Below are 26,005 nucleotides of genomic sequence, written 5' to 3'. Positions count from 1 at the left end.
ACCTCACACTGTGCTGCCGAGTTCCAGTCGCTAAGGCGTGCTCTCGTACGAAACTCAATGTCATAGTCAGCAACTGTCCGGTCTCCCTGACGCAGTTCCATAAGTCCCCCGTTAGGATCAGGACCCTTGGAGACCGCCCCGAACACCTTGCGTAGCTCCGCAGAAAAAGCCAGGAACGAAGAGCAGGCTGGCGTGCGCCTCTCCCATTCAGCGGTGCCCCAGAGTCATGCTCTGCCTGTCAGGTGGTTGATTGTGAAGGCTACTTTAGCTTCCTCCGAGGCAAACGTGTAGGGCTGTAGGGAAAACAAGATGGAGCAGTTGGTGACGAATGGGTTGCAGCCCGCAGGTTCTCCAGCATAGCGCTCTGGGGTTCCCACACGGGGCTCGTGTGCTGGAGCAGGCGTCGGAGGGGCAGGAGGCGAAGCTGAGACTACATGCTGGGTCAGGGCTGCTGTTAGTTGTTGGACCTGAGTGGCTAATGCAGCCATAGCTTGCTCCTGTGTTGCTGCTGACTGACGTGTCTCAGTGGCGATGTTGGTCATCAGTGCCTCATGCTGCTGGAGAGCCCCCTCGATACTCTCGAAACGGCTCACTGGTGCAGGGGTGTGTGCTGGGTCCATGACTGGCCAGATTGTAATGTAACGGGTTTGTATATGGACCCAAATGCAACACACCGGATTCCAGAGATCTTTGGCTTTTATTACCAACTTGAAATATGGCAGGCAGAGTTCAAACAGGGTCAGGATCAGAAGGCTGGTGGGTTTACCGGGAGTCAGGCAAGGCGGGTAGAACAGGGGCAGGCAGGATCGGTAACAGGAGATCAGTCCGTGAGAGTGTGCTGGAGAGTCTGGCATAGAACCGAAGAACAATCTGGCAAATGTGTCTGGGAGTCAGGAGTCTATATAGGGGCTTGATTACTGATCAGAGGCAGGTGAGTGAACAGGTGAAGGGAGTTTAGACTAATGAGGAGGGAGTGACTGACAATAAGAGTGAGGAGGGTGTGGAGCTGAACTGTGACACACCACTCCTGGGAGGAGTCGGTGGGTGGCCGAGAATCATTTGTGACATTTAATAGGATTTTTTATTTTATCATTTTCTTCATTATTTAACGAGCTGAAAACGTCTTTGTGGTATTGGAAATGTTGTTTATCGTATACTTCCTATGTGTAGGAATTGCCTCCATGTTGGTGTCATTACTGGGGTGCATTTTCGACAATACTCTTCTTGCCTGGATGCAAAACGGCTTTGTGATGATATAAGAGGTCTCACTGGAAATATCGCGAGATTTGACTCAACACACTCACCTCAGGCTGCTGGAGGCAGCAGCAGCGGCATCCTGCAGGAGAACAGAATGTAGGTCCGTTTGTCTGCGACTTTAACAACAGCATTACAATACATTATAATTTGTATAAATATGTTTGCAGTGCTGGAATGTAACTCAGTAGTTGTAGTTACATATATTTAAATACTGTAGGTCCTATATTTGAAGTTGCCTACTTGAGTATTTCCATGTTATGCTACTTTACTCTTCTACTCCACTAGATTTCAGAGGGAAATACTGAACTACTGTTTACTTCACTATGTGTTTGACGGTTGTAGATACTTTGCAGATTCAGGTGATTACAAAGTATAAATCAACTTATAATGATGTGTTATCTATTAAGCTTCCCAGCAGTATAAAGTAGTTTGACTCCATCTTTACCAGCTGCAACATTAAAGAGATAAATCAATGCATCAATAATTATAATACAGTAATATAATATATGATTCTAAAATGGACCATTCTGCATAGAGTACCTTTACTTTTGGTACTTCATACTACAGATTGTGATGCTAATACTTTTGCACTTTTACCAAAGAAACAAATAGAATGCAGGACTTTTTACTTGTAACAGTATTTACACACTGTGGTATCGCTGCATTCACTAAAGTACAATATCTGTACTTCTTCCAGCTCTGTATATTTGTAGAAATATGTAGAAACATCAGAATACAAGTTTTGTTAAAATATGTTTTAGTCAATAGCTGCATCATGAATGTAAAGCTATTTTTGTTGTACCTTTGTACCTGTCTATACAGTGGAGGACTGTACGCTAACTAAGCAATATTATTCAAACACATAGTTACATACAAAGCTGAGGTACTTGTACTACTTGTAGTATTACCATTTAGAAGTATAAAGTTGCATAAACTTCTACTCCACTAAATTTAAGAGGGAATTATCATACTTCTTATTAGTCTGACAGCTATAGTTACTTTTTAGATTACAATTGTTCATACTTCCTGTTCATTGTTTATCCAAATGTGGTGATTTTGACTATTTTTTTCGTTGTGACTCAAAGGTCACGCCACACCCTACACTGCGCATGCCCGGTATCAAAGGTGAACGTTCATTCACCTGACACGCTCTTCACCTTGAGGTTTACTTATCATATCAACATGAAAACGTTATTTATGTTGCTGCTCTTCTGTCATGTTGCATCTACAGGTAAGATCACACTGTGACTCTCACCGTTACGCTGTTTCCTGTTATTATTGTCGCTGTAAAACTCGTTGCAGTCACTTTATAAAGTGCGACATCAGGAGTCATAGTTTCACTTTCACTCCGTCACACTGTGTTTATAATAATTCCGTTATTCAAACGTGTCCATCTGACACTGACTTCACATGATCAGCCTATGTATTGTTCTCATGTAGGTTACTCGTCAGTGCGTTACAGAACGACACATATGCTGCATTCATGCTTTAGTGGAGGAAAGTAAAAGTTGTTCATAACCTCTGTGTGAAGTAATGTCCGTATCTTTAGGGAGGATAGAGGCTATCCCCATATATTATTGTTTGTAAATCAAATTATATACGACAACTATTACAAGACGTTGACTAGCTAATAATAATAATTCCCTAAAGTACACAATCGCAAATGAACAAATATCTGCTGTAAGAAGGCCAAAGTTACATGATTTAAAATAAGGCTACAATAAAACATACATTATTATTGTACACGGGCCATCTACATGACTCGTTGCTCAATGCACAAAGTCACAACATACAATTAGTAACGTTAGTGGGTCTATAACATATTCTTTAGGTAGCTCATTGTGATTTAACATATTTTTAAATTCTCCTTTTTTTTGTAATTGACGACCATTAATATCCATCATTTGTATACAAATTAAGTTCCCATAAACCTTCTTTGTTCTGCAGTGAAACACTCCCTGAAATATGTCCTGACTGCAACTTCTGGAGTCACCAACATTCCAGAGTTTGTGGGTTTTGGGATGGTCAATGAAGTCCAGATGGGTTACTGTGACAGCAACAGCAAGAACCCGGAGCCCAAACAGGACTGGATGAGAGATTTGCTAAAGGATAACCCACAACACATGGAGTGGTATGTTCAGATGTGTTTGAGTGAGCAGCAGTTCTTCAGCGCCAACCTTGACGACTTGAAGCAGCGCTTAAACCAAACTGGAGGTAGGTCTGTTGATGTTCATGTTTAACGTTTAGCTGCTGAGATGTAGCTTCCTGTATGAACACATGCCAGTGCTTTTTGATGAAGAGAATATGGACTTTCACTCTGTTTTCCAGCAGATGTTGAGTAGCTTCCACAGAGCCAGTAATTGGTGGATCAGCGTGTCTCTGTGGTGAAGATGTGATGTTATGTGTTAATAATCGTCTGTGCTGCGATGTCACTTTCTCCCTCTCTACCTCTCTCAGGTGCCCACATTTTACAGAGGATGAACGGCTGTGAGTGGGATGATGAGACTGGAGAGGTGATTGGTTTTCATCAGTATGGTTATGATGGAGAAGACTTCATTGTATTGGACCTGCAGACGCTGACGTGGACTGCACCAAGACAGCAGGCGTTCAGCACCAAACTTAGATGGGATGCTGACAAAGCCAGCTTAGAATACGAGAAACATTACTTCAACCACGAATGTCCTCACTGGCTGAAGACGTATGTGCACTGTGGGAGGAGCTCTCTGCAGAGAACAGGTAGATTCACGTGACCTGATCCTCTTTAAAGGACACTAAAGTGTTCATACGCCTCTTCTGTTTTAATGTACAGTAAATATGGACATAGTTTCACTCACCTCACTTCATCTCTTTCATTCTTGGCGTCCTCTCCACTTTTATTTCATAACTTTATTCACTTAAAGCTAATTAAAGTTCTTCAAAGTGACTCTAAGTGAGATCATTCACATCTGGTACATGAACACATTCATCTCCCAGTACTTCATGTTGGGATGTTAATATTAAGATAAATAATAATTTATTGATGATTGCTGATACTCAGGAATATCAATGAATAGATTATTGATTTAATGATGAATGGTCCTTAAATTAAAATTCAGTACATGAAAAACATGGTTATTAAACAGTATTATTTTCACTGATTTACATATCTTTACATTTAATAAAAAACACATGTTAAGCTTATAAAATACAATGCATTGTAAGGATTAAAGGCTTTGGTTTAGATTCATTACAAACAGTTGTGTCTAGGTGAGAGAGACAAACACAAAGAGACACTTCCTGTCTAAACCTCTCAAATAACTTAATTTAATATAAACCCTCAAAATAAAACAAATTTAAATTAACTGTTCAAGGCTTTTTGTTCTGCATTTACATCTCACAACCCCCAGATGTTGTCATTGTTTAATATTAAATATACTATTTATTGCAGTGCCTCACTAGTAGTAATTCGGTAAGTGTAGTATTATCATGAATAAGGCTCCCCCTGGTGGTGTAAGTAGACTGCATGATGTGCATTTGAATTAAATCACATGACATGTGTACTGTCCAGGTTAAGAAAGTAACGTGCATCAATATTTACTGATGCTTTTAAACTGATTTATTTTTATTGATGCATAACATGCCAGCCTAAGTCCTATACACAGTTTTCTTGTTTGTTTTTAAATCCCTAGACCTTCCCTCAGTGTCTCTCCTCCAGAAGACTCCCTCCTCCCCAGTCAGCTGCCACGCTACAGGTTTCTACCCTGACAGAGCCATGATGTACTGGAGGAAAGATGGAGAGGAGCATCACGAGGACGTGGACCACGGAGAGATCCTCCCCAACCACGATGGATCCTTCCAGATCAGTGTGGACCTGATCCTTTCATCAGTCGCACCTGAAGACTGGAGGAGGTACGACTGTGTGTTTCATCTCTCTGGTGTGGAGGACGACATCGTCACCAAACTGGACAAAGCACAGATCAGGACCAACTGGGGTAAGACTGAGATCAGATGTGATGGAAGTTTAAAAACTAACGCTAGACCTGGATCATAACTTCAGAGGTTATGCCCAAAAGCATTTTGTTGTCAATTCAACAGACGAGTTGTTGTGACTTTTAAATCTTTAACCCTCCTCTTAATCCTGATAGAAGAATCAGGTTTGGGACCTCTTATCCTCTTCTTCTGATTCTTATTTTCATAGTTTGGGCAATTATTTCTATGATAACATTGTTCTCATCATCTGTGGTAGAGACAACGTGTGAATGTTTTGTGTTCCAGTTTCTCCGTCAGAGTTTCCTGCTGGTGTTACTGGAGTTGTTGTAGGACTGCTGCTGCTTCTGGCACTCTGCATCGCTGGACTCTTCATCTGGAGGAGGAACAATAATGGTGAGTGAAGCCATTTTTACTCCACTGTTGGATTCAACACAGTAGAAGACGTACTGTGTATACTGTATGAGCTCTCCCACATTTACAGTCAAAGCTGAAATCAGTGAAATTCATGCTAAATATGCAAAAGTGTTTTGTTGGTTTCTTTTCATAAACTCTGTACTTTCTTCAACATTTAATATTGTAACGTCTCTTTATTTCAGGATTCATTCCTGCAAACACAGAGTGAAATGTCCAGAGGTGTCGTGGCAAAGTCTGCAGCATCAAACAGGTCTTCAGTCACACTGATGAACCAATGGTTGGCTCACCTTTTATCTCTTCTGACCTGTGACAGACCGGATGATGGATGGGTCCTCTTCTGTCCATGGTCCTTGAGGTCGACACGCAGACAGTATTTTGGAGGGTTTGGGGATATTTGAAGACCACCCTTACTTTCACAAGGCATACTTTACCGACTATCTATGCCTTACAAAGCATTTATTAAGTATTTTAAATAGACCTCATCTAAAGTGAGGACTATTTATGCCTTACAAAGCATTTATTGGTAACACACTATGAAGCATTAGTTAAGTATGAGTAAACACTGAATTTATCATTTATAAAGCATTGTTCCTACATTAATAATTAATTTGTATGCAGTTCATAACAGTAACAAATGTTTTATTCTTGATTAATAAGCTTGTCTATTATGTGTTTCATTATTGTTAGTGGTGTATAGTAACGAAGAAGAAATACTTTGTTACTGTACTTAAGTCGTTTTTTTGGATATCTGTACTTTACTTTACTATTTATATTTCTGTTGACTTTCACTTTTACTTCACTACATTTTGCAAAGAAAACTGATACTTTTACTCCGATACATTTCCCCTGAAACCTTCGTTACTCTCTACAAAATCAAATCAATCTTTAGAAACAAAATTAATCATGAGACCAGCGTCGGGGACTGTGGTGGAACAGAGACTGTAACAAGCAGGTTTGGTGAATCAGTGGTCCTAGCTTGCAGGTTAAATCATTGGTTAATCACGTTAATGCGCAATTGCAAACAAGTGCTCTCAAAGCCGCGGTGTTTAGGTTCCCAGTGATGCCCAGGATGCTATATGCTATAGCTAGCGAGACTACATGAGCAGAATTCCACTCTGCGATGACTGATTTCATGACGGAAGCAGAAATGGAAGCACCTGCTACTCCCGCAACAAACTACGGTGGTGACGAAGACCAACACCCGTGGCCATATTTGCAAGAAATGTTTTCTTATGTTGGAGTGAAAGATTCTTCATACCGGATGAAGTGCCTCTTCTTACCCATCCATCCATTATCCAAACCGCTTATCCTGTTGAGGGTCGCGGGGCGCTGGAGCCGATCCCAGCTAACATTGGGCGAAGGCAGGGTACACCCTGGACAGGTCGCCAGTTCATCGCAGGGCACATATAGAGACAGACAAACATTCACGCTCACATTCACACCTACGGGCAATTTCGAGTCTCCAAATAACCTAAGCTGCATGTCTTTGGACTGTGGGAGGAAGCCGGAGAACCCGGAGGGAACCCACGCTGCAACGGGGAGAACGTGCAAACTCCACACAGAAGGACCACCCGGGATCGGGGGTCGAACCCGGGTCCCTCTTGCTGTGAGGTGACAGTGCAGCCTCTTATTACCCAAATCTACTGAACTATTGGCATTCAAAAACTCCCCATCCAACCTCAGGAAACACATTGAGGTAAATTAAGATGAATCCCCACAGGATTGGAGTATATCTTTGGCGGGGGAGGGGGGGAGACAGGTGTCTGATCTTCTAATTTAGCTATACATGGTGTATGTTAGGCTAACGTTCGCTAGCTATCGTAAATCAAATGAGACAATTAGTGTAGTAGACAGATCGCTGGCGAGTTAGTGAGCTGAGGAAGTGTTGACAGTTGTGAGATTGTGTTGATTTGAGTCATCTTAGCTATAATCATTGCAGCACTAGTTGGCTAACGTTAGCTAACTTAATGTTAGCTAGCCACCACACCATAGGATCGACAGGAGCCGCGAGAGCGCAGCATTAGTGTTAGCATTAGTGTTAGCATTAGGGTTAGCATTAGGGTTAGCATTAGGGGAATCCTTCCCAGCTGTGCGCAAGTTGTCTGTGCAGCTGAACACACCTCTACCTGCCTCAGCGGCCTGTGAAAGGCTAGTTAGCATCGCAGGACTAGTCTTCAGCCCAAGAAGAGCGAGACGGAATTCTCGCAATTTTGAAAACCAACTTCTTTTGAAGATGAACAGGACATTGTTCAGTTTCAAGTAATGACTGGGTTGTTACTTTAGTATTGATCATGTTTTGATATTTGAGTCGTTTTGTGGATGATCAGATGGAGTTATGATGGTAGCAGTCGCCCAATTGCAGATTCAGCTTGAGACAAACCTTTGCCTATTGTGTTCAAATCAGGCCCATAGGAGTTCACAAGGCAGGTGTCCTTTCTCACAACACTGACCTGATGCATCAAGTGGATATTTTCTGCTGAACACAACATTATGCATTTGCCCTCTACATCCTCTAGTCGGAATGAGCATACTTATAAACGCACTGTTACAACTCCTTCATAGTGTCATATTGCTTTTCGGAGATTTATGATGATAAGTTCATAGTAGATGCAAAAGTATATTTATGTACAATATATTATGTTGAACATTGTTGCTCCTGGATGGATCACAGCCAACACAATTATTGTCAACACAGCTCCATGTCCTTGGTCATGGTGCCACAGCACTTAAAAGAATAAACTTCATAATTCTCAAAATTCTGACCCTTTGCTTTATTAACAGCATTTACTTGTACTTTTACTTTCAATACTTAAGTACATTTAATATCAGAAAATTACTTTTGATACTTAAGTACAATAAATATCAGATACTTTAAGACTTTTACTCAAGTAGTATTCTAATAGGTGACTTTTACTTTTACTGGAGTCATTTTCCAGTAAGGTATCTTTACTTTTACTCAAGTATGGCTTTTGGGTACTTTATACACCGCTGATTATTGTGTTTTCATATTTTATAAATAATGGATTCCCCATTTGTAAATGAAGTATTATATATTTTACAAACCAATTATTAAGGAGTTGTAGATGATTAATAAGATAATTTAGTATTTTTGATATCTTTAACAGTTTTGCAATATCACAGTTTACATTTGGTGCTGTTTTCATAACTTTTTCTACATGTTTAATGGATGTGTAATGCAAACTGCATTATATTTTGGGTGGCCAGTTATGGCTGCATGTTCAAGAGGGATTTGCAAATGATGGGTTATATTAATTCAATCACTGAGTGAACCTTTCTAGTTGTATTAACAATAATAAAGACATCTCTGTTACAGTACAACTGTTGTGTTGGTGTCTTTTCTATTGACTGCATCCAAAAGGTGCGCTTTAGATCAGTGCTACATTTAAAACAGCATCACCAGGTTATCCATTAATCTGAGTCTTTGCACGCTAACATTTTCAACAGACTTGGCAAGTTTAACCATTAAATCATCATGCCCGGTGTTTTGACAGGAAATCCCGGTGGCCTGATTTCCTCTGAAAAAACAATAAATTCTGTAACCGTGACTCAAAGCTGCTACTGATTAACCAACAGTCCATGAATCATTCATGTCATATGCATTGAATGTGTTGTAACTCTATTATGTTGTTCATTCTGTACACTTCCCTCCTCTGTTGCTCTCCCTGAGGTTTCTTACTTTTTTCTCGGCGTTAAAGGTTTTGTTTGGAGTTCTTCCTGTACCGGTGTGAGGGTCCTGGGACAGAGGATGTCGTGTTTGTACAGATTGTAAAGCCCTCTGAGGTCAATTTGTGATTTTGGGCGACACAAAATAAATTGAATTGAACAGTAAAGACAGCCCACTAAAGGGAGGAAGACAGAGACGAGCTGGGATTGTGCTTTTTGCCGGCTGAGGATGGGCAAAGCAGAAGACTCTGGGGTGGAGGAGAGACCCAAATGGGACAACAAGGTTCAGTACCTGCTGACATGTATTGGCTTTGCAGTGGGGATTGGAAACGTCTGGTGTTTTCCTTACCTGTGCCAAATCTATGGAGGAGGTGAGATGCTATAATATGATGCACCAGATTAATTAAATGTATTATATTATTGTGATCTATTGTGATGCTAATACTTTTGCACTTTTACTAAAGAAATATTTTAAATGTAGGACTTTTTACTTGTAACAGTATTTACACACTGTGGTATCACTACATTGATTTAAGTACAATATATGTACTTCTTCCATCTCTGTATATTTGTAGAAATATGTAGAAACATCAAAATAAAAGTATTGTAAAAAATATGTTTTAGTCAATAGCTGCATCATGAATGTAAAGTTATTGTTGTTGTACCTTTGTACCTGTCTATACAGTGGAGGACTGTACGCTAACTAAGCAATATTATTCAAACACAAGGCTGCATACAAAGTTGAGGTACTTGTACTACTTGTAGTATTACCATTTAGAAATGGCATGACACATTTAGAAGTATAAAGTTGCATAAACTTCTACTCCACTAAATTTAAGAGGGAATTATCATACTTCTTATTAGTCTGACAGCTATAGTTACTTTTCAGATTAAAATTTTTCATACTTCCTGTTCATTGAAAACCATGTACTGTATGTCCATATGTGGTGATGTTATGACTCTAAAGGTAACGCCACGCCTACACTGCGCATGCCCGGTATCACAGGTGAACGTTCATTCACCTGACTCGCTCTTCAGCTTGAGGTTTACTTATCATATCAACATGAAAACGTTATTTATGTTGCTGCTCTTCTGTCATGTTGCATCTACAGGTAAGATCACACTGTGACTCTCACCGTTACGCTGTTTCCTGTTATTATTGTCGCTGTAAAACTCGTTGCAGTCACTTTGTAAAGTGCGACATCAGGAGTCATAGTTTCACTTTCACTCCGTCACACTGTGTTTATAATAATTCCATTATTCAAACGTGTCCATCTGACACTGACTTCACATGATCAGCCTATGTATTGTTCTCATGTAGGTTACTCGTCAGTGCGTTACAGAACGACACATATGCTGCATTCATGCTTTAGTGGAGGAAAGTAAAAGTTGTTCATAACCTCTGTGTGAAGTAATGTCCGTATCTTTAGGGAGGATAGAGGCTATCCCCATATATTATTGTTTGTAAATCAAATTATATACGACAACTATTGCAAGACGTTGACTAGCTAATAATAATAATTCCCTAAAGTACACAATCAAAAATGAACAAATATCTGCTGTAAGAAGGCCAAAGTTACATGATTTAAAATAAGGCTACAATAAAACATATATTATTATTGTACACGGGCCATCTACATGACTCGTTGCTCAATGCACAAAGTCACAACATACAATTAGTAACGTTAGTGGGTCTATAACATATTCTTTAGGTAGCTCATTGTGATTTAACATATTTTTAAATACTCCCTTTTTTTGCAATTGACGACCATTAATATCCATAATTTGTATAAAAATTCAGTTCCAATAAACCTTCTTTGTTCTGCAGTGAAACACTCCCTGAAATATGTCCTGACTGCAACTTCTGGAGTCACAAACATTCCAGAGTTTGTGGGTATTGGGATGGTCGATGAAGTCAAGATGGGTTACTATGACAGCAACATCAAGACCGCGGAGCCCAAACAGGACTGGGTGAGAGATTTTATAAAGGATAACCCACAACACATGGAGTTGTATACTCAGAGGTGTTTTAGCAATCAGCAGGTCTTCAGAGCCAACCTTGACGGCTTGAAGCAGCGCTTAAACCAAACTGGAGGTAGGCCTGTTTATGTTCATGTTTAACGTTTAGCTGGTGAGATGTAGCTTCCTGTATGAACACATGCCAGTGCTTTTTGATGAAGAGAATATGGACTTTCACTCTGTTTTCCAGCAGATGTTGAGTGGCTTCCACAGAGCCAGTAATTGGTGGATCAGCGTGTCTCTGTGGTGAAGATGTGATGTTATGTGTTAATAATCGTCTGTGCTGCGATGTCACTTTCTCCCTCTCTACCTCTCTCAGGTGCCCACATTTTACAGAGGATGAACGGCTGTGAGTGGGATGATGAGACTGGAGAGGTGATTGGTTTTCATCAGTATGGTTATGATGGAGAAGACTTCCTTGTGTTGGACCTGCAGACGCTGACGTGGACTGCACCAAGACAGCAGGCGTTCAGCACCAAACTTAGATGGGATGCTGACAAAGCCAGATTAGAATACGATAAAAATTACTGCATCTACACATGTCCTGACTGGCTGAAGAAGTATCTGCACTATGGGAGGAGCTTTCTGCAGAGAACAGGTAGAGTCACGTGACCTGATGACACTAAAGTGTTCACACGCCTCTTCTGTTTTTAATGTACAGTAAATATGGACATAGTTTCTCTCACCTCACTTCATCTCTTTTATTCTTGGCGTCCTCTCCACTTTTATTTCATAACTTTATTCACTTAAAGCTACTAGAAGGAACTTTAACTTTGTGTTGATTCTGGCGGTCCATGTGGACAAAAACGGTCGTGTTTGTGAGCACCAGGGTCCCTTTAGAAAACCTCTCATTTTACTGCAGCAGAGGTCTGACAGTGTGCTCCATGCACTCCTGGTTCTGGTTCTCCCGTGACTCCATTCCCTCCAGCGGGCCCAGTAACACGGCCTGGGCCTCCAGCAGCATGGTGTTTGTGTTGGCTCCCAGCGGAGCAGCAAGATGAAGCGCTTCTACTGGCTGGAAGAGGAGCCGCCGCTGACGGGTGCAAAGTTCTCCACCTTCCACCGACGCTGGCTCAAGGCCAAAGCCTGCAGGGAAGCCGGATCATGGTCTGTCTGTGGAGCTTCTGAGGAACCTGCATGATTTTGTCTAAATTTGCGCTAAATCTGACCCGGTGGCTCAGATGACAAGCATTAAGATTCACTATATAAAAATAGCCAATGTTCCCACTCAGAGGCATCAGTATTAGACTGAGACTGTTTCATAATCAGTTAAAGTTCCTCATCGTGACTTTAAGTGAGATCATTCACATCTGCATCTACTACATGAACACATTTAACTCCCAGTACTTCATGTTGAGATGTTAATATTAAGATAAATAATAATTAGAGCTGGGACCAATATTTATTGATGATGACTGATACTCAGGAATATCAATTAATAGATTATTGATTTAATGATGAATGGTCCTTAAATTAAAATCTAGTGCATGAAAAACATGGTTATTAAACAGTATTATTTTCACTGATTTACATATCTTTACATTTAATAAATAACATGTTAAGCTTATAAAATACAATGCATTGTAAGGATTAAAGGCTTTGGTTTAGATTCATTACAAACAGTTGTGTCTAGGTGAGAGAGACAAACACAAAGAGACACTTCCTGTCTAAACCTCTCAAATAACTTATTTTAAATATAAACCCTCAAAATAAAACAAATTTAAATTCACTGTTCAAGGCTTTTGGAGTTCAAACTATTATTCATTATTTCACAAATAAGCACAGATTACAAAAACATTCTCAATGATTAATAGAGATTTGTGTAGCAGGACTTCATTTTTACTCTCTATTTACATCTCACAACCCCCAGATGTTGTCATTGTTTAATATTAAATATACTATTTATTGCAGTGCCTCACTAGTAGTAATTCGGTAAGTGTAGTATTATCATGAATAAGGCTCCCCCTGGTGGTGGAAGTAGACTGCATGATGTGCATTTGAATTAAATCACATGACATGTGTACTGTCCAGGGTAAGAAAGTAACGTGCATCAATATTTACTGATGCTTTTAAACTGATTTATTTATATTGATGCATAACATGCCAGCCTAAGTCCTATACACAGTTTTCTTGTTTGTTTTTAAATCCCTAGACCTTCCCTCAGTGTCTCTCCTCCAGAAGAATCCCTCCTCCCCAGTCAGCTGCCACGCTACAGGTTTCTACCCTGACAGAGCCATGATGTACTGGAGGAAAGATGGAGAGGAGCATCACGAGGACCTGGACCACGGAGAGATCCTCCCCAACCACGATGGATCCTTCCAGATCAGTGTGGACCTGATCCTTTCATCAGTCGCACCTGAAGACTGGAGGAGGTACGACTGTGTGTTTCATCTCTCTGGTGTGGAGGACGTCATCGTCACCAAACTGGACAAAGCACAGATCAGGACCAACTGGGGTAAGACTGAGATCAGATGTGATGGAAGTTTAAAAACTAACGCTAGACCTGGATCATAACTTCAGAGGTTATGCCCAAAAGCATTTTGTTGTCAATTCAACAGACGAGTTGTTGTGACTTTTAAATCTTTAACCCTCCTCTTAATCCTGATAGAAGAATCAGGTTTGCGACCTCTTATCCTCTTCTTCTGACTCTTATTGTCATAGTTTTGGCAATTATTTCTATGATAACATTGTTCTCATCATCTGTGGTAGAGACAACGTGTGAATGTTTTGTGTTCCAGTTTCTCCGTCAGAGTTTCCTGCTGCTGGTGTTACTGGAGTTGTTGTAGGACTGCTGCTGCTTCTGGCACTCTGCATCGCTGGACTCTTCATCTGGAGGAGGAACAATAATGGTGAGTGAAGCCATTTTTACTCCACTGTTGGATTCAACACAGTAGAAGACGTACTGCGTATACTGTATGAGCTCTCCCACATTTACAGTCAAAGCTGAAATCAGTGAAATTCATGCTAAACATGCAAAAGTGTTTTGTTGGTTTCTTTTCATAAACTCTGTATTTTCTTTAACATTTAATATTGTAACGTCTCTTTGTTTCAGGATTCATTCCTGCAAACACAGAGTGAAATGTCCAGAGTTGTCGTGGCAAAGTCTGCAGCATCAAACAGGTCTTCAGTCACACTGATGAACCAATGGTTGGCTCACCTTTTATCTGTTCTGACCTGTGACAGACCGGATGATGGATGGGTCCTCTTCTGTCCATGGTCCTTGAGGTCGACACGCAGACAGTATTTTGGAGGGTTTGGGGATATTTGAAGACATACTTTGTTTTTTTCTCTGTCAGCTGCCTTTTCCAACATGAGAGAAGATATAATCAATATGTTCCTTCTTTGCTTGTGATCTTCCTGTGTCGGAGCACTCCTATGAAGTTAATGGGAACTCTTCTATGAGGTCATCCAAGTGCTCTGAGGTTGGGTGCTTTCCAGATGTCCTCTCCTTTTTCTGGTTCAGTTTTTTGACAATGTTTACATGAACGGTCGTCAGCTCACCCCTGATGGTCCAGCAATCTATTAATGCATAAGTCATCTTTTTGATATCTTTAACAGTTTTGCAATATCACAGTTTACATTTTGTTGCTGTTTTCAGAACTTTTTCTACATGTTTGATGGATGTGTAATGCAAACTGCATTATATTTTGGGTGGCCAGTTATGGCTGCATGTTCAAGTGGGATTTGCAAATTATGCATTATATTTATTCAATCACTGAGTGAACCTTTCTAGTTGTATTAACAATAATAAAGACATCTCTGTTACGGCACAACTGTTGTGTTGGTGTCTTTTCTATTGACTGCATCCAAAAGGTGCGCTTTAGATCAGTGCTACATTTAAAACAGCATCACCAGGTTATCCATTAATCTGAGTCTTTGCACGCTAACATTTTCAACAGACTTGGCAAGTTTAACCATTAAATCATCATGCCCGGTGTTTTGACAGGAAATCCCGGTGGCCTGATTTCCTCTTAAAAAACAATAAATTCTGTAACCGTGACTCAAAGCTGCTACTGATTAACCAACAGTCCATGAATCATTCATGTCATATGCATTGAATGTGTTGTAACTGTCGTATCTTTCATGCGACAGTGCTGTTGAAGTGATGAGGAAGGATGCTCCGTGGACACTATTCTTGCTGGTATAATAAAGTTTAATACAAACAAGCAACACATGCCATTACGGACGTCTAGATCGTCCGGAGGTCTCAAGTCGAATCTGAAAGTCCCTCCTCTAGGGCTCTCGCTTCATCTTTATATAGGATACATGTTATGTTTACATCTGGGCGGAACGTAAGAGAATGTATGTGGCCTCCTCATTCTACACATCCCCCCTTCTGCCCCTGGTCTCCTGCACATCTGGTTTTCATCTAAGACAAATACACTTGGGGTCTTCGCTGTATCGTGCAAGACCTGAAAATATACCACATAACTCTATTATGTTGTTCATTCTGTACACTTCCCTCCTCTGTTGCTCTCCCTGAGGTTTCTTACTTTTTTCTCACCGTTAAAGGTTTTGTTTGGAGTTCTTCATGTAACGGTGTGAGGGGTCCTGGGACAGAGGATGTCGTGTGTACAGATTGTAAAGCCCTCCGAGGTCAATTTGTGATTATGGGCGATACAAAATGAATTGAATTGAACAGTAAAGACAGCCCACTAAAGGGAGGAAGACAGAGATGAGCTGGGATTGTGCATTTTGCCGGCTGAGGATGGGCAAAGCAGAAGACTCTGGGGTGGAGGAGAGACCCAAATGGGACAACAAGGTTCAGTACCTGCTGACATGTATTGGCTTTGCTGTGGGGATTGGAAACGTCTGGTGTTTTCCTTACCTGTGCCAAATCTATGGAGGAGGTGAGATGCTATAATATGATGCACCAGATTAAATAACTTTGCTGGTTAAGTTTTATCACACGTGTTATTTGTTCACTTTACTTATAACATTTTTCAGACTATTTTGGGATTATGAGACACTGAATAGAAATGCAAACACTGTGGATTCTTTCTGCCTCAGTTAGTCATTAACAAATGGACTCGGCCAGTCAATAACAAAAGTATTAACTTTATCTGTGTTTGATTGATCGCGGTGAACATTAGGGAGTGTTTCCTGTGTTTACTTCCTCATAGTTCCAGACAAAATCCTAAATGACCTGATTCAGGTGTAACTGATTAAAACAGCCCAAAAAATACAGTGATCACTTAGTGTCTAAATGTATTTATATTTCTGGAGATATTTTAGTATTGCAGTGCACCAATTAGCATAACCAGAAATCTCCCTTACATAGCTTGATTAAGGTAATAATAACGCATTTGTTTAACATGGTTCAAACAAGTGTTGTAGTCAAGACCACTAAAACGAGACCAAATCATGAGCAAGACCAGAGTGCAGCGAGACAAGACCAAGACTTTGAGGGGTTGACTAACTGTGAGGTCAACGTTTGCTTCATGCCTTCAGGTGCATTCCTCATCCCCTACCTGATAGCGCTGGTGTTTGAGGGCCTCCCTCTGCTCTACCTGGAGCTGGCTATAGGACAGAGGTTCCGCATGGGCAGCATCGGTGTCTGGAACTCCATCTCACCACTCCTGGGAGGAGTCGGTGGGTGGCCTAGAATCATTTGTGACATTTAATAGGATTTTTTATTTGTCATTTTCTTCATTACTTAACGAGCTGAAAACGTCTTTGTGGTCTTGGAAATGTTGTTTATCATATACTTCCTATGTGTAGGAATTGCCTCCATGTTGGTGTCATTACTGGGGTGCATTTTCTACAATACTCTTCTTGCCTGGGTGCAAAACGGCTTTGTGATGACAAAAGAGGTCTCACTGGAAATATCGCGAGATTTGACTCAACACACTCCCCTCAGGCTGCTGGACGCAGCAGCAGCGGCATCCTGCAGGAGAACAGGATGTAGGTCCGTTTGTCTGCGACTTTAACAACAGCATTACAATACATTATAATTTGTATAAATATGTTTGCAGTGCTGGAATGTAACTCAGTAGTAGTAGTAGCTACATTTGCTTAACTGTAGGTCCTACTTAAGTAGTATTTGAAGTTGCCTACTTGAGTATTTCCATGTTATGCTACTTTACTCTTCTACTCCACTAGATTTCAGAGGGAAATACTGAACTACTGTTTACTTCACTATGTGTTTGACGGTTGTAGATACTTTGCAGATTCAGGTGATTACAAAGTATAAATCAACTTATTATGATGTGTTATCTATTAAGCTTCCCAGCAGTATAAAGTAGTTTGACTCCATCTTTACCAGCTGCAACATTAAAGAGATAAATCAATGCATCAATAATTATAATGACTTTTAGCGGTGATATAACAACATCACACTACTTCCTTTGTCAGGAAAACATAAACACAGGCGATTTTGAGCAGAGGAAATGCCCAAATATCTTTTTGTTTGCCTGCTGTTCTTCTTCTCCAAGCATTTTTCGGCTACTGTCTTAAAGGCTCTGTCCACACAAATTCCACAAAACATATTTTACAACTTACCTCTAGTGGCATCTAGCTATGCAAATAGTTTTAGAAACCAGATTACTCTGAACACTCTGGTTCAGTGACAGCATGACTGAATGTTACAGTCACATGTTCAGTTGTGGGAACTAACTCATGTTGACTTTTAGAAGTCCCTTTGTGTCAGTTTTTTTAATGAGAATGTGTAGCCATGTGTAATGATTGTTTTCCTTTTATCCTTCCGCTCAGCTGTCATCGCCATATTCCCCTGTCTGAAGTCTTTATCATGCACCTTTAAAAAGCTGATTCCGCTACCAGTAATACGAGAACATGGCTACGAAGTAAGCTCAGGAATCATGTTTTTCTGATCTCCGATTCCGATTTTCCTAAACGTTTCACCAACTATGCAACTCGTAAGCTTTATAGTCTGGACGGGGATCATTTCGAAAACGATGCTGAAACGCCGTGTGGACGGAGATTGTTTTTGTTTTAAAACGAAAACGGATTAGTGTGGATGTAGCCTTAGTCTGAAAAGGGAAGTCGTTTGAGAGAGTAACCACTTTTGCACCAGTTTCCTGTTGCAGCTTTGTGCTCAGTTGCATCGTGTATTTGCCCGTCACATTTCTACAACCTCCTCATGTTTATCTAATAAGCAAAGAGTTGACAGGATCAGACCTGATCTTGGCAGGCAGGACTTGTAAAGGTTGTCTAATGGAGGTTTAGAGGGGGGTGGGGTGAGGGTTGGTTCGTTGTTGGCCAAATGGAACCGCTGGAGCACAACACAGCTCACACCAAGAGACCCAGGAATCTGAGAGCTGGCCCTCCCCTCCCATGCACACACAGACATTAGGAGAGAAGCAGCACCTCGAGCACACTGTGATGCTAATACTTTTGCACTTTTACTAAAGAAACAAATTGAATGCAGGACTTTTTACTTGTAACAGTATTTACACACTGTGGTATCGCTACATTCACTAAAGTACAACATATGTATTTCTTCCATCTCTGTATATTTGTAGAAATATGTAGAAACATCAGAATACAAGTTTTGTAAATATGTTTTAGTCAATAGCTGCATCATGAATGTAAAGTTATTTTAGTTGTACCTTTGTACCTGTCTATACAGTGGAGGACTGTACGCTAACTAAGCAATATTATTCAAACACAAGGCTGCATACAAAGCTGAGGTACTTGTACTACTTGTAGTATTACCATTTAGAAGTATAAAGTTGCATAAACTTCTACTCCACTAAATTTAAGAGGGAATTATCGTACTTCTTATTTGTCTGACAGCTATAGTTACTTTTCAGATTACAATTTTTCATACTTCCTGTTCATTGAAAACCATGTAGGCTACTGTATGTCCAAATATGGCGATGTTATGACTCTAAAAGGTAACGCCACGCCTACACTGCGCATGCCCGGTATCAAAGGCGAACGTTCAATCACCTGACTCGCTCTTCAGCTTGAGGTTTACTTATCATATCAACATGAAAACGTTATTTATGTTGCTGCTCTTCTGTCATGTTGCATCTACAGGTAAGATCACACTGTGACTCTCACCGTTACGCTGTTTCCTGTTATTATTGTCGCTGTAAAACTCGTTGCAGTCACTTTGTAAAGTGCGACATCAGGAGTCATAGTTTCACTTTCACTCCGTCACACTGTGTTTATAATAATTCCATTATTCAAACGTGTCCATCTGACACTGACTTCACATGATCAGCCTATGTATTGTTCTCATGTAGGTTACTCGTCAGTGCGTTACAGAACGACACATATGCTGCATTCATGCTTTAGTGGAGGAAAGTAAAAGTTGTTCATAACCTCTGTGTGAAGTAATGTCCGTATCTTTAGGGAGGATAGAGGCTATCCCCATATATTATTGTTTGTAAATCAAATTATATACGACAACTATTACAAGACGTTGACTAGCTAATAATAATAATTCCCTAAAGTACACAATCACATGAACAAATATCTGCTGTAAGAAGGCCAAAGTACATGATTTAAAATAAGGCTACAATAAAACAATATATTTTTATTGTACACGGGCCATCTACATGACTCGTTGCTCAATGCACAAAGTCACAACATAAAATTAGTAACGTTAGTGGGTCTATAACATATTCTTTAGGTAGCTCATTGTGATTGAACATATTTTTAAATACTCCCTGTTTTTAATTGACGACCATTAATATCCATAATTTCTATACAAATTAAGTTCCAATAAACCTTCTTTGTTCTGCAGTGAAACACTCCCTGAAATATTTCCTGACTGCAACTTCTGGAGTCACAAACATTCCAGAGTTTGTGGGTCTTACGATGGTCAATGAAGTCCAGATGGGTTACTATGACAGCAACATCAATATCATGGCTCCCAAACAGGACTGGATGAGAGATTTGATGAAGGAAAACCCACAACACATTGAGGGGAATGCTCAGAAGTGTTTTGGCATTCATCAGTTCTTCATAGCCTACATTAACGACTTGAAGCAGCGCTTAAACCAAACTGGAGGTAGGTCTGTTTATGTTCATGTTTAACGTTTAGCTGGTGAGATGTAGCTTCCTGTATGAACACATGCCAGTGCTTTTTGATGAAGAGAATATGGACTTTCACTCTGTTTTCCAGCAGATGTTAAGTGGCTTCCACAGAGCCAGTAATTGGTGGATCAGCGTGTCTCTGTGGTGAAGATGTGATGTTATGTGTTAATAATCGTCTGTGCTGCGATGTCACTTTCTCCCTCTCTACCTCTCTCAGGTGCCCACATTTTACAGAAGATGAGCGGCTGTGAGTGGGATGATGAGACTGGAGAGGTGATTGGTTTTAGTCAGTATGGTTATGATGGAGAAGACTTCATTGTGTTGGACCTGCAGACGCTGACGTGGACTGCAACAAGACAGCAGGCGTTCACCACCAAACTTAGATGGGATGCTGACAAAGCCAAATTAGAATACGATAAAAATTACTACATCCACGAATGTCCTGACAGGCTGAAGATGTATCTGCAATTTGGGAGGAGCTCTCTGCAGAGAACAGGTAGATTCACGTGACCTGATGACACTAAAGTGTTCACACGCCTCTTCTGTTTTTAATGTAGAGTAAATATGGACATAGTTTCTCTCACCTCACTTCATCTCTTTTATTCTTGGCGTCCTCGCCACTTTTATTTCATAACTTTATTCACTTAAAGCTACTACAATGAACTTTAACTTTTTGTTGATTCTGGCGGTCCATGTGGACAAAAGCGGTCGTGTTTGTGAGCACCAGGGTCCCTTTAGAAAACCTCTCATTTTACTGCAGCAGAGGTCTGACAGTGTGCTCCATGCACTCCTGGTTCTGGTTCTCTCGTGACTCCATTCCCTCCAGCGGGCCCAGTAACACGGCCTGGGCCTCCAGCAGCATGGTGTTTGTGTTGGCTCCCAGCGGAGCAGCAAGATGAAGCGCTTCTACTGGCTGGAAGAGAAGCCGCCGCTGACGGGTGCAAAGTTCTCCACCTTCCAACGACGCTGGCTCAAGGCCAAAGCCTGCAGGGAAGCCGGATCATGGTCTGTCCGTGGACCTTCTGAAGAACCTGCATGATTTTGTCAAATTCTGCGCTAAATCTGACCCGGTGGCTCAGATGACAAGCATTAAGATTCACTATATAAAAATAGTCAATGTTCCCACTCAGAGGCATCAGTATTAGACTGAGACTGTTTCATAATCAGTTAAAGTTCCTCAAAGTGACTCTAAGTGAGATCATTCACATCTGCATCTGATACATGAATACATTTAACTCCCAGTACTTCATGTTGGGATGTTAATATTAAGATAAATAATAATTAGAGCTGGGACCAATATTTATTGATCATGACTGATACTCAGGAATATCAATGAATAGATTATTGATTTAATGATGAATGGTCCTTAAATTAAAATTCAGTACATGAAAAACATGGTTATTAAACAGTATTATTTTCACTGATTTACATATCTTTACATTTAATAAAACACATATGTTAAGCTTATAAAATACAATGCATTGTAAGGATTAAAGGCTTTGGTTTAGATTCATTACAAACAGTTGTGTCTAGGTGAGAGAGACAAACACAAAGAGACACTTCCTGTCTAAACCTCTCAAATAATTTAATTTAAATATAAACCCTCAAAATAAAACAAATTTAAATTAACTGTTCAAGGCTTTTTGTTCTCTATTTACATCTCACAACCCCCAGATGTTGTCATTGTTTAATATTAAATATACTATTTATTGCAGTGCCTCACTAGTATTAATTCGGTAAGTGTAGTATTATCATGAATAAGGCTCCCCCTGGTGGTGTAAGTAGACTGCATGATGTGCATTTTAATTAAATCACATGACATGTGTACTGTCCAGGGTAAGAAAGTAACGTGCATCAATATTTACTGATGCTTTTAAACTGATTTATTTGTATTGATGCATAACATGCCAGCCTAAGTCCTATACACAGTTTTCTTGTTTGTTTTTAAATCCCTAGACCTTCCCTCAGTGTCTCTCCTCCAGAAGACTCCCTCCTCCCCAGTCAGCTGCCACGCTACAGGTTTCTACCCTGACAGAGCCATGATGTACTGGAGGAAAGATGGAGAGGAGCATCACGAGGACGTGGACCACGGAGAGATCCTCCCCAACCACGATGGATCCTTCCAGATCAGTGTGGACCTGATCCTTTCATCAGTCGCACCTGAAGACTGGAGGAGGTACGACTGTGTGTTTCATTTCTCTGGTGTGGAGGACGTCATCGTCACCAAACTGGACAAAGCACAGATCAGGACCAACTGGGGTAAGACTGAGATCAGATGTGATGGAAGTTTAAAAACTAACGCTAGACCTGGATCATAACTTCAGAGGTTATGCCCAAAAGCATTTTGTTGTCAATTCAACAGACGAGTTGTTGTGACTTTTAAATCTTTAACCCTCCTCTTAATCCTGATAGAAGAATCAGGTTTGCGACCTCTTATCCTCTTCTTCTGACTCTTATTTTCATAGTTTTGGCAATTATTTCTATGATAACATTGTTCTCATCATCTGTGGTAGAGACAACGTGTGAATGTTTTGTGTTCCAGTTTCTCCGTCAGAGTTTCCTGCTGCTGGTGTTACTGGAGTTGTTGTAGGACTGCTGCTGCTTCTGGCACTCTGCATCGCTGGACTCTTCATCTGGAGGAGGAACAATAATGGTGAGTGAAGCCATTTTTACTCCACTGTTGGATTCAACACAGTAGAAGACGTACTGCGTATACTGTATGAGCTCTCCCACATTTACAGTCAAAGCAGAAGTCAGTGAAATTAATACAAAACATGCAAAAGTGTTTTGTTGGTTTCTTTTCATAAACTCTGTATTTTCTTTAACATTTAATATTGTAACGTCTCTTTATTTCAGGATTCATTCCTGCAAACACAGAGTGAAATGTCCAGAGTTGTCGTGGCAAAGTCTGCAGCATCAAACAGGTCTTCAGTCACACTGATGAACCAATGGTTGGCTCACCTTTTATCTGTTCTGACCTGTGACAGACCGGATGATGGATGGGTCCTCTTCTGTCCATGGTCCTTGAGGTCGACAAGCAGACAGTATTTTGGAGGGTTTGGGGATATTTTAAGGCATACTTTGTTTTTTTCTCTGTCAGCTGCCTTTTCCAACATGAGAGAGGATATAATCAATATGTTCCTTCTTTGTTTGTGATCTTCATGTGTCGGAGCACTCCTATGAAGTTAATGGGAACTCTTCTATGAGGTCATCCAAGTGCTTTGAGGTTGGGTACTTTCCAGATGTCCTCTCCTTTTTCTGGTTCAGTTTTTTGACAATGTTTACATGAACGGTCGTCAGCTCACCCCTGATGGTCCAGCAATCTATTAATGCATAAGTCAGCTTTTTGATATCTTTAACAGTTTTGCAATATCACAGTTTACATTTTGTTGCTGTTTTCAGAACTTTTTCTACATGTTTGATGGATGTGTAATGCAAACTGCATTATATTTTGGGTGGCCAGTTATCACTGCATGTTTAAGTGGGATTTGCAAATTGTGGGTTATATTAATTCAATCACTGAGTGAACCTTTCTAGTTGTATTAACAATAATAAAGACATCTCTGTTACAGTACAACTGTTGTGTTGGTGTCTTTTCTATTGACTGCATCCAAAAGGTGCGCTTTAGATCAGTGCTACATTTAAAACAGCATCACCAGGTTATCCATTAATCTGAGTCTTTGCACGCTAACATTTTCAACAGACTTGGCAAGTTTAACCATTAAATCATCATGCCCGGTGTTTTGACAGGAAATCCCGGTGGCCTGATTTCCTCTTAAAAAAACAATAAATTCTGTAACCGTGACTCAAAGCTGCTACTGATTAACCAACAGTCCATGAATCATTCATGTCATATGCATTGAATGTGTTGTAACTGTCGTATCTTTCATGCGACAGTGCTGTTGAAGTGATGAGGAAGGATGCTCCGTGGACACTATTCTTGCTGGTATAATAAAGTTTAATACAAACAAGCAACACATGCCATTACGGACGTCTAGATCGTCCGGAGGTCTCAAGTCGAATCTGAAAGTCCCTCCTCTAGGGCTCTCGCTTCATCTTTATATAGGATACATGTTATGTTTACATCTGGGCAGAACGTAAGAGAATGTATGTGGCCTCCTCATTCTACACATCCCCCCTTCTGCCCCTGGTCTCCTGCACATCTGGTTTTCATCTAAGACAAATACACTTGGGGTCTTCGCTGTATCGTGCAAGACCTGAAAATATACCACATAACTCTATTATGTTGTTCATTCTGTACACTTCCCTCCTCTGTTGCTCTCCCTGAGGTTTCTTACTTTTTTCTCACCGTTAAAGGTTTTGTTTGGAGTTCTTCCTGTACCGGTGTGAGGGGTCCTGGGACAGAGGATGTCGTGTGTACAGATTGTAAAGCCCTCCGAGGTCAATTTGTGATTATGGGCGATACAAAATGAATTGAATTGAACAGTAAAGACAGCCCACTAAAGGGAGGAAGACAGAGATGAGCTGGGATTGTGCATTTTGCCGGCTGAGGATGGGCAAAGCAGAAGACTCTGGGGTGGAGGAGAGACCCAAATGGGACAACAAGGTTCAGTACCTGCTGACATGTATTGGCTTTGCAGTGGGGATTGGAAACGTCTGGTGTTTTCCTTACCTGTGCCAAATCTATGGAGGAGGTGAGATGCTATAATATGATGCACCAGATTAAATAACTTTGCTGGTTAAGTTTTATCACACGTTATTTTTTCACTTTACTTATAACATTTTTCAGACTATTTTTGGGATTATGAGATACTGAATTGAAATGCAAACACTGTGGATTCTTTCTGCCTCAGTTAGTCATTAACAAATGGACTCGGCCAGTCAATCACAAAAGTATTAACTTTATCTGTGTTTGATTGATCGCGGTGAACATTAGGGAGTGTTTCCTGTGTTTACTTCCTGATAGTTCCAGACAAAATCCTAAATGACCTGATTCAGGCGTAACTGAATAAAACTGCCTAAAAAATACAGTGATCACTTAGTGTCTAAATGTATTAATATTTCTGGAGATATTTTAGTATTGCAGTGCACCAATTCGCATAACCTGTAATCTCCCTTACATAGCTTGATTAAGGTAATAATAACGCATTTGTTTAACATGGTTCAAACAAGTGTTGTAGTCAAGACCACCAAAACGAAACCAAATCATGAGCAAGACCAGAGTGCAGCGAGACAAGACCAAGACTTTGAGGGGTTGACTAACTGTGAGGTCAACGTTTGCTTCATGCCTTCAGGTGCATCCCTCATCCCCTACCTGATAGCGCTGGTGTTTGAGGGTACCTGGAGCTGGCTTTAGGACAGAGGTTCCGCATGGGCAGCATCGGTGTCTGGAACTCCATCTCACCATGTAACGGGTTTGTATATGGACCCAAATGCAACACACCAGATTCCAGAGATCTTTGGCTTTTATTACCAACTTCAAATAGGGCTGGTCAGGATGGCGGCGGTGAAACTCCCTGATGAGAGGGGCATCCAAAACGTGACGAGCTGGGACCCAGGATCTTTCTTCTGGACCGTAGCCCTCCCAGTCGACCAGGTATTGCAGGCCTCTCCCACGGCGGCGGGAACGAAGCAGGCGGCGAACCGTGTAGGTAAGCCCTCCATCGATGAATCGAGGTGGTGGCGGAGGCTGTAC

At 40.7% G+C, this 26,005-nt stretch overlaps 3 protein-coding genes across 3 annotated transcripts; all 3 read left to right on the top strand.

Moving 5' to 3' along the window:
• Positions 1 to 2,439: 2,439 nt before the first annotated feature.
• LOC142971968 (major histocompatibility complex class I-related protein 1-like) lies at positions 2,440 to 5,627 on the top strand. Its single transcript, XM_076112720.1, has 5 exons — positions 2,440 to 2,488; positions 3,205 to 3,471; positions 3,715 to 3,993; positions 4,926 to 5,228; positions 5,512 to 5,627. The coding sequence occupies exons 1-5, from the start codon at positions 2,440 to 2,442 to the stop codon at positions 5,625 to 5,627; spliced, it is 1,014 nt and encodes a 337-aa protein (XP_075968835.1).
• A 4,697-nt stretch (positions 5,628 to 10,324) lies between these two features.
• Positions 10,325 to 14,200, top strand: LOC142971967 (major histocompatibility complex class I-related protein 1-like). The gene is made up of 5 exons (XM_076112719.1): positions 10,325 to 10,436; positions 11,153 to 11,419; positions 11,663 to 11,941; positions 13,496 to 13,798; positions 14,082 to 14,200. The coding sequence occupies exons 1-5, from the start codon at positions 10,388 to 10,390 to the stop codon at positions 14,198 to 14,200; spliced, it is 1,017 nt and encodes a 338-aa protein (XP_075968834.1). The 5' UTR covers positions 10,325 to 10,387.
• Positions 14,201 to 16,051: 1,851 nt separating this feature from the next.
• On the top strand, positions 16,052 to 22,667 carry LOC142971966 (major histocompatibility complex class I-related protein 1-like). The gene is made up of 5 exons (XM_076112718.1): positions 16,052 to 16,193; positions 16,795 to 16,935; positions 20,030 to 20,323; positions 20,567 to 20,845; positions 22,306 to 22,667. Exons 1-5 carry the CDS (start codon positions 16,052 to 16,054, stop codon positions 22,665 to 22,667), a joined length of 1,218 nt encoding a protein of 405 aa, XP_075968833.1.
• Positions 22,668 to 26,005: the final 3,338 nt, after the last annotated feature.

The sequence above is a fragment of the Anarhichas minor genome, unplaced genomic scaffold, assembly GCF_050575085.1.
Source record: "Anarhichas minor isolate MPS153535 unplaced genomic scaffold, ASM5057508v1 ptg000051l, whole genome shotgun sequence".
NCBI lineage: Eukaryota > Metazoa > Chordata > Actinopteri > Perciformes > Anarhichadidae > Anarhichas > Anarhichas minor.
Note: the sequence above shows the minus strand (reverse complement) of the source record. Positions and strands in the feature narration are given on the sequence as shown.